The 10,185-nt window shown below is 31.9% G+C and overlaps 1 protein-coding gene across 1 annotated transcript; it reads right to left on the reverse strand.

Annotated features, from left to right (window-relative positions):
* Positions 1 to 5,235: 5,235 nt before the first annotated feature.
* Positions 5,236 to 5,793, reverse strand: LOC141696179 (uncharacterized). Its single transcript, XM_074500360.1, has one exon. It carries the CDS (start codon positions 5,791 to 5,793, stop codon positions 5,236 to 5,238), a length of 558 nt encoding a protein of 185 aa, XP_074356461.1.
* Between the last annotated feature and the right edge of the window lie 4,392 nt (positions 5,794 to 10,185).

The raw sequence follows: 10,185 nt of genomic DNA on the forward strand, positions 1-10,185 counted from the left end.
TACTAAGCTCAAAAGAGAATAGTCAAAATTTTAATTAACAAGTGACTACCCCTGAAGAAACAAATATATGTAAGTGACTATCCCTGAAGAAACAAATATATCTAAGTCTCATTTTAAAAGCACAATAATTGTGTGTTAAGAAATAAGCTGTGCACAAGTGACATATGCATGCAATATCTTTAGCATGTCATCATAACAAGACTTAGTTACTAACAATGTACACATAGTATCATCATAGTTCACTACTAATATGAGATCATATTATGATATGAAATTTAATTTAATTCAACTAGCATACAATGTCACTGTATGATACAATATAACTAGCATACAATGACACTATTTTAAATTTGTTTTTTTTTTAATCACACTAGAACATAATTGTGAACACATCCCCACACTTATTAGTCAATGTCCTCAATGACACACTAAAGAAATAATCTTATAATACAAAGAAAGAAAGAAAGAAAGAACGAAAGAAAGAAAGTACTCCCATATACATAAACATGAAGTGCCATGACTACCGCGTTGGCGGCTGAGGAAAGTGAAATTTCATGTTGTAGAACATCTATGTCAACAAGTTTTGTTGATTTTCCACATCTGTGCGAACAACTCAAATGTCAACCTTTAAGTCCGCAAGCTATTCTTTTCATTCCCATTATTGATGGCTTAATAGTTTTTAACCGTCAATAACCAAAAACGTAGTGTGGCTTTTTAAGAATGAGCGTTTCAAAATAACCAAACATCATAGTGGGTCGATGGTGTCTGTGGCTTGACCATGACATAAAGTTGCATGTTCATGCTAAAAAATGAATATATGCGGAAGCCTGAGAGCGGGAGTGTGTTGTAGGATCCTGATCGGGTGTAAGCGCGGCTAGTGTAATATATAATGCGTGCCCTTACTTTGATGTTGTGTTGTTGTACAATGCTTCTTATAAACCTATAAAATGTTGAAGAAATATCCACAAAGACTGATGAATTAGGCTGCAGAAGAACAAAGTAGATTAGCTTGTGTATGTTGGTGTCGGTTACTGCATGAACATGTAGTGCTTCTGGTGCATGACCCTGCCAAGAGTAGCATGTTTCTGCTAACTTTCCGGTAGATTGTGCACATGCCAACGTAGTTAAGTACGATCATGTCACAGTTGCATGATCATGTCATATGGGGAGACGCCGTTGGTAAGTCCTGGAATGTCCACAAAGACACTCATCTAGAGTTTTTGCATGATCATGCCAAAATTACAGTAACTTTAGACCTGGACAGCATCATTGTAACGGGGTGCATGATCATGCTAGAAATTTTGCATGATCATGAAAAAATTGTTGGGTTTTGTGACATAAAAACACAGCGAAAATAAACATTAAAACTATAAAAAAAAACTGAATAAAACTGAAACTCACCGCATGATTTATGCGAAAACAATGTTTAATTCATGGATGAGATGTTTACCTTACAAAACTTTACGATTATGGTTGTCTAATGGATGTCCTTGCTTAAACCGATCACCACGTATCCCGCCGAGCGATCTATGCCGTATATGTATCCACACGAAAACTTGAGCGGAGGAGGCGTGTACTTGTACTGAAAAACTGAACTCGTTCTTCTTCTTCTTCTCTCTCTAGTTGCGAGAGTTTTGTATTTTTAATCTAATAAAAAATGTAGTCCCTCTAATTCAGCCATAAAAGAGATCTCTTCTATATATAATAGGAGAACAAGGGGATAAAAATTTTTAGATTAAAAAGTCTCGTCGAAAAGACTAAACTACCCATATTTTAATATTTATATAAAATATGTGGTTTTTCGCAATCGAACTTGAGATATTTTAGTCACCTATATAACCTCATACCACTACACCATGGGTCATATGTGCTTTTCATCATACACATAATATGTAAGTGTGTTAAATGAATATTTTATTTAACTTTAAAGATAGTTACTTGAATTCCGCAAAAAAGAAGATAATTACTTGCATATTTTTACAGTTAATTTTAAAGAACTGAATTTCGGATATAAAGTTAAGCATAGTACATAAATGAGTTATTATCTTATTTATTAATCATTTTTATAGTTTGAAAATATATCTCATATATTTTTAAAATATTTTTTACTATAAAAAATTATTAAAATATATTTTATTTTTTATTTTTTTAAAAAAATTAAAAATATAATCGCTTATATATAAATAATCTATATTGGTATTACATATTTAGATAAGTTTAAATTATAATGAGTCAATTAATTTTGATTTATTTCGAATTTGAAATCAGAACTTGGCCCATTATTCAAAAAATACTCGAAAAACATCGTCACATTCTACGTTTAGTAAATTTAAATTTTATACTGTAGAATTTGATTCGATGCATTTTATACTATTTAAAGAAAATATATATTATTTAATAATTTGAAGGAATTATCCAGTTCAACTGGTATTTATAAAACTTTATCGAATTGAAAAATATTTAATTTTAGAAGAATAGTATACAATGTTATCAAATTATTATATGAAGAAATATTAGAGTCGTAATGAAAGAAATTTAAAAGCGGTTTAAATAACGATATAATTACAATTTTTCCTTCGAATTCTTGAAAAAAACATGAATATTTATAATAAGTCTTTACAATATATAATTTATTTTTATGTTACAACCATGATTGATACTCAGTTGCGTAAAAAAAAGATATGAATACCATATATAAATTATCGCAATTTATTTATTACATAATTTTAATTTTGAATAATTATGTATGCATGTTATTTAAGTAATCAATTATCTCCCTAGATGTTAATAATGATTATACATGTACATAAATCATATATTTTTTTATCGTAGGGAACCCGCAGCCGCTATCCTTCGGGTGCGCACCGGTTAAATCCCAGATATTTAGCATATAAATAATTGAAACCATCGTAATTTACTAAGAAATGTAACATACGATAATCTACATGCCACACACATATACAACTTAATCTTACTTTGTTAATAGTGGTGTAAATAAAAAACTAATATTTTTCCATACATGCATATTTTGAATTTTAAAAACTAACATTTTTCATTAATATCAACTTTTATATTAACAGTATTGTAAATTTTACATTATTGTATATTATAACTGCAAGTCATTTTGACTTCACTTATGCATTTTTTATTTTTTATTTTAAATTGAGTAAGTTAATTGTAAGTTAGTAGGGCTTTAATCGTTTCATTTTAAATGTACATTGACTACCCTGTTTATATTGATTCATTAAATATAAATTATACAACACAAACAATAATATATATATTTTGCTTAATGAGATATATTAGAAACGTTGTGTAATTTGGTAATGTCTTGTATGAATATAATACCCACTGATAAACAATCAAATTGTATTTGATATACGTTAGATATTGTACAACATTTACAAATAAGAAAACAATTAAGAACGTTATAATCACATGATGCATAAAAAAATTCTAGAAAATGACCCGAGCCTCGCACAGGTTATTATGCTAGTTATATATGAGAGATAAAAACGAGTACTAACCCTAATCCGATATTAGAGTTATATTAAATCAGAAATTCCAATTTATTGTCTAATTAAGTCTCACTTAATCATCCAATAACTGAATTTCTAATTTAATAATAATAAATTCGAATTTCATTTAACTTAATTAATAATAAATAATTCAAAATTCATATTTAATTCAAATCCAATTTAAATTAAATATTCCTCCAAGTTTTCTTTGTGCGACCTTGTAGATTATTAATACGTTGGCAATAATTTAAATATCTCATATAGTAAAATTATAAACAATGAGTGACATCTAGAAATACATCATTGCTACCCAAGTAATAATAATTGAATTGATGATCGATTAAACCATTCCCGAATAATGTACAATATAGTATAATCCTTTAACCATATATTATAGATTAAACTCGAGGCATGTTATGTGTCATCATCTTCATGGTTTAATCCAGGTTTCCTTGAACAATGAGTAGACTATCATTTCAAATCAACATTTGAGCGCGGCGCCACGCATTTCATATTCTGGCTCACACAAAAGGCCAATAATATCACTCCAAAATAGGAGGGTTAAATTCTTTCCAGATCATTCATATTTCTCATACGATTCATAATATACATGAAGTCCACTTTTATCATTACCCGATCAAAGGCAACTTTTAAATTTAATCAAAGTATATTAATCATCGTATAAAAATATGATAATTTCAAGTCTAAGGACCAATACATCATTATCATTGACACAACAGGCATGTTTCATCTCATATTGGATCTATCCAGCACCATGTATATTTACATCTTCCCGTGTTTTCGACTTTAGTAACACTATACCTATGATCAATGAGATATAATCATCAGTTAACAAACACATTAGTCTTAATGCTTTATTATTGTCCCATAATAATAATACCCGACTAGGGATTTTAGGAATATCGATACTATTCTCGTAATCTCATTTCCAAGTCACGTACTTAGAGATATAGAATTCATATCATATTCCAAGGATATTTATTAATCTAATATTTATATCGCAGTAAATTAAGATATAATAAATTTTGAAAGAAAAATCGATAGAACATAAACATTAATAATCCAAATGTCATAAACAAAATATAATAGTGTTGTCTTTAGGACACAAACACTAACAAAAGTCACAGTATCTAGAGACAGGGGATGCGTGAAGATGTCATTTAGCAACATGACCATGCCTGATTACAAGCCAAGGTGTAGTATTTATAGTCTAGTCTGTGTAGCTTGAAAATGCTAGCAGCGTTCTTCGTCATGCTAAATTACAAACCATCAGAAAGCTTGCAATTCTCTCTGCTCGAGCATGCCAAATTTGGAATATACACCTTGAAATCCCACAGTAGCCGACTTGTGTGTCTTTATAATCACGTAACATAGCTTTATAAATGTGCTAGATTGTGCATAAATACGAGAATCTCCGTACCTTCCTTCCTTCTTGAAGAAAATATATAATATTATTTATCTATAATATACATGGGTTACCTCCCAAGAAGCGCTTGTTTAACGTCGTTAGCTCGACGCCTGTAATTCTTTTAATTTTATGGTGGATATCTGGAAACCATCTCTAATGGTCCAACTGTAATTTCCACTTCATTCACCCCTTGAAATTTATTTGCAAGAGAAAAGTGTTTATCAATTTCAGCCTCCACCCCAGGTGTATGATCATTGCATTATTTCACAAGTTCTTCCCTAATATCCACTACATAGCACTCAGTTTCAACCCTGACAACCCTTTCATAGCTTGACTAAGATCAAAGTCAACCATTTTTTCTCCCACGTTTAAAGTATGTTTACCAGCTTTCACATCAATGTTGGTTCCCGCAGTTTCCAAGAATGGTCTTACCAAAATAATTACAATATCAACATCCTCATTCATCTTCAACACGACAAAATTACACGGAATAACAAATTTATCCACCTTTACTAAATCATTTTCAAGTACACCTAGTGGATACTTTATTGATCTATCTGTAATCTGTAGTGAAATTCTTGTCTTCTTTAACTCTCCCAAGCCAAGTCTTTTGTAAATAGAGTATGCCATTAAACTCACACCAGCTCCAAGATCACACAAGGGTATTTTAATTATGATTTCACCAATGGCACATGCCAAAGAAAAACTCCCAGGATCCTTGAGTTTAGAAGGAATTGTGCGTTGGATGAAAGAACTACATTCTTCGTTAAGCGTGATTGTTTTCACACCCTCAAACTTCTTTTTATTGGACAACACCTCATTCATAAATTTTGCATAAAGGGGCATTTAAACCAATGCATCAGCAAACGGAATGCTAATATGAATCTCACGAAACACCTTCAATTTTTTTTATATTGCTTCTCTAACTTGCAATTTTTCAACCTTTGTGGAAAATGAATTGGAGGGATGTATGGTATTATCGGAGCTTTATGTGTGAGATTTTCTTTTTTTTGGTTTGTCGTCAATGCTTTCAGAAATCTTCACATTAACGTGATTTGTTTTTCTCTTCTTAGGAGGAAGAATCTCATCTTTAAAAGATGGAGCCGCAATTTCTGGTAGTTCTCTTCCACTCCTTAAAGTGATAGTCTTGCACTGCTCCTTGACATTCATATTGGGTTGATTAAGAAGTGCTCCTATTCACGAACACCAACCTTATTTGTAATTTGACCAATTTGCGATTCCAATATATTTTTGAGATTACGCAATCTGATCAAGCCTTGAATCAACCTTTTCAAATTTAGTCTCTATATTGGCAAAGGCCCCAGTAGTTCCTTGTATCATTTTTTAGTGCAACTTCCTATTCAGCATGTTCCTTCTTACTTGTAAGCGGAAGTTGATATTGTTGTAGATGCTGAAAACTTGGAGGAAGATTCTGTCTTGGTGCAACATATATTGGATTTGAGCATGGTTATTGCTGTAAGTGAGATTATTGTTCGGCCTTTGATTTGGATTGTAATAAGAATTATTTTGCACTTGCCAAAATTATCTTCCTTGAATAAAATATGCTTTCTCAAAGAATTGAGGAGCATATGAATATCTCTCATTAAAGTAGAGATAAAATTAACATTGACCATTTGTCCACGTACCTCTTCTTGAGTCAGAGAATCCAATTTAAGAGTAAGCAAGTTCATCATATCAGTATCTAGTGCTGATTTTACTAAGTTTGCACCACTAGGTGCCCATTCATAGTTTACAACCAGTTGCCCGAGAAGTGTTTTTTCCTTGGTTACTGGTGATTTTTTTAAAATCTCCTCCAGCTGCCACATCCAAACTCAAACGAACTTCTTTATTCAAGGACCCATAAAAATTACTCAGAAGCATCCATTCTGAATTTCCATGATGTGGACATTTTATTAACAATGACTTGTATCTCTCACGTGCCCGATATAAGCCTTCACATGGTTTCGTCTTGAAACTTATGATGATTGCCCTCATTTGTTGAGTCTTGTCTGAAGGATAGTATTTTGAGAAAAATTCGACCAGGAGACTTTCCCAAGTAGCAACTATAGTATCTGGAAGTTATTGAAACCATTCCAAACCTCTTCCATTTATAGAGTAGGGGAACATGTGAAGATGAATTTGGTCAGAATTCACTCCAGTGATTTTGAATGAACCACACATCTGCATAAAATATTCTAGGTGTCAGTGTGGATCCTCTTGCTCAATATCTCCTTCAAAAGCAGAGCTGCTCACCATTTGTATCAAGCTTGGATTAATAGTAAACTGAGTTACATTAATTGCTCGAGTCTTGTAAATACAGCTTGCAAGATTATGAGTCTCATGATCCAAAATGGAAGTTCATCAGGAATGGCATTATTCACAACTTGATGGTCACCCATCTTCTCTCTTTCTTTTCTTTGCTTAGCCTCTTTCCTTAAAGCTCAAAAAGTGCGTTCGATTTCTGGATCAAACTTCAAATTTCTCGCACTTGTAGAACATTGCACAGAAGATTTATAACACCTGAATAGAAAAAACAATAAGATGGATCTTGGAAAAAAATTTGATAAAATATAAACAATAAGGAATATTTAACCTAAACTTAATATTGCTGCCTTCCCCGACAGCGATGCCAATTTGTTGAAGTAATTTTCTGTATGGTTCGTTCACAGGGAAGGACTGATGTAAATATAAGTTCAAGTTGTAATTCTTTTATTGTTTAGAAGTGAGAAGAATGATTGAGTTTGTGTTTGTAAACTAATTTAAACCAATGATCAAGTAAAGTAATGATTTAACGATGATAAAAGGCAATCCACAATTTAGACTTCTTTATTGGTGTTAATTAATGTGTTAATATGTGATATTCAAGTCTCGTGATATTTCTAAAAACATCCCACTAAAGTTTATATTGTTCTCTCCCAAGAAACAATATAAAACCTACAACTACACATTGAAATCACTCCAATGATCAATCAACATATAATTATAAACTGTTAAATCCCAAGGAATTTCAATTTCATAACTCGCATATTAATCTCCCAATTAAATATTTTAATTATGTCTATTACTTCATAAACTAGAATTATAAATCCTATCCCGATTCTTTATAATTCCTAAATATAAAATAAAGGGTTTGCGACTCCCTCAATCGTGTTAAGCACTCAATAACATATTAGCAAGGCAGAGAAATCATAATACAATCATACAATCATGTTTAACCAATGAATACTACCTAATTCCCAGATTATGGAATTAGTTACTCATATAAAATATAAAGCAAACAAACATATATTAATAACTGAAATCATGACTACAGGAGTATACAGTTAAGAAAGATACAATTTGATGAAATCTCTCAATCTTGGAGTGAATCTCTTTAATCCTTACTCAAGTTCTCTATAAGTCTCTCTCTCAATACCATCCACACTCTCCAATTCTGAAAAATAATATAAAAGTGTTTTTAATTTTTCCCTAAAGAAATTACAATCCACATTGAAGTTAAATAATGTTATGAAATTTGTAAGCTGGTTTGCAGGCCTGTTTCTGATCTGATCCATTCTAGAATAAAATATGAGACCACCTCCAAATTGAAGATAATTTTTTTAGTTTCGCGTGGACTGGTAGATGTCACAACTTTAATGTCCAGAACTCGAGTTAAGGTCCAAACACCGATTGATGCACAAGCCCTCCAACAAATCCGAATTTTCATATGATTTTAGCCCAAATAAGCCAAATTTCTTCCAACTTTGAGAATAATTATTTTCTGCCATTAAATACTAAAATAATATTAATAAATATCAAGATAAAATCCCTTAATATATATATATATATATATTCTATCAGCATGTCCCAACCTTAAGAAGAGAGTGAAGAGAGTGCCACCACCAAATCACCCTTACAGGACAAGAAGAAAAGGAAGATACTCTATGTTGAGGGGTATGTTCAAGAATACAGAAGATACATATGTGATAATTGATGAAGATAATGGTGATGATAATCAAGGGAAAAAAGGTTAAGAGAGGGAAGGGAAAAAAATTGTTCATCATCAAATTCCAGTGAAGAAAAGGCATAATGAGAAGCAAAAAAGAGGGGTGAGTGATATGGTTGAAATGAAGGGTGACATATCAAAGGTTGAAAATGAAGAACAAGGCGAGGAGGAGCTGCATCCAACAACAGATAAAGACCTGTTTGAGCCTGTTATTAATGAGAATCACAAGCTTGATGATACTAACAAAGATCAAGGTCATTTTCAAGATGATGGTGGTAAGGATGAATGTGAAGCGATTACTAATGAAGGTGAGGGTATAAACAATGAAGGTGAGGTTGTTCTCAGTGAAGGTGATGGTGTCGTAAATGAAGGTGGAGATGGAAATTATGAGAGTGAGTATGATAGTAGTGAGGAAATGATGACATTTCATCATGTGATGAGCAAGACATTAAGTATTCAGAATTTATTAAAGTGGCTGACATGGAAGATCCTAAGTTTGAATTATGGATGTTGTTTAGTAGTGGGAAGATTTTTAGGGAAGTTGTGAGAAGGCATGCAATTGCACACCAGAGAGGAATTATACTGAAGAAAAACCACTCTGACAAAATTAAGTGGATATGTGTAGATCGGTCCCAATGGAAGTGTTATAGTATTAAAAACAAAGATCAACTAATATCTAGGTAATGATTTTGTATAATAAGAACACATGTAACCCTACCTAGGTTCAGAAGTAGGTCAATTCTAATTGGATATCAAGAGCTAATAAAAATGAAGTAAGGATAAATCCTACTTGGCCAACAACAACATTTCATGGTAAGGTGGTGAATGACTTACAATGCCATATTTTAGAAACTATGGCCTATAGTGGTTTGAGAAAAGTAAAAGAAGCAATCATTGGGAAACATGAAGATGAATTCAAAAAGTTATATCACTATGCCAATGAGGTGAAGAAGGTCATGCCAACTTTCATTGTCAAGTTGATGATAAAAGCAGTAGAGATGGGTGTTGATGGCAGATTATTTTTAAGACTGTATATGTGTTTGAGGACTTTAAAAGAAGGTTTTCTTCATGGGTGTACACCTTTGATTGGTCTATATAGGTGCATGTTACTTACTGCAGTAGGGATATATCCAAATGAAGAGATATATCCTATTGCCTGGGCACAAGTTGAAGCAGAGAATACATCAAGTTGGAATTGGTTCTTGAGGATGTTGAAGGTAAATTTGATGATAGAAAATACTGGAACTTACACT

Source organism: Apium graveolens, chromosome 11, assembly GCF_009905375.1.
Source record: "Apium graveolens cultivar Ventura chromosome 11, ASM990537v1, whole genome shotgun sequence".
NCBI classification, from domain to species: domain Eukaryota; kingdom Viridiplantae; phylum Streptophyta; class Magnoliopsida; order Apiales; family Apiaceae; genus Apium; species Apium graveolens.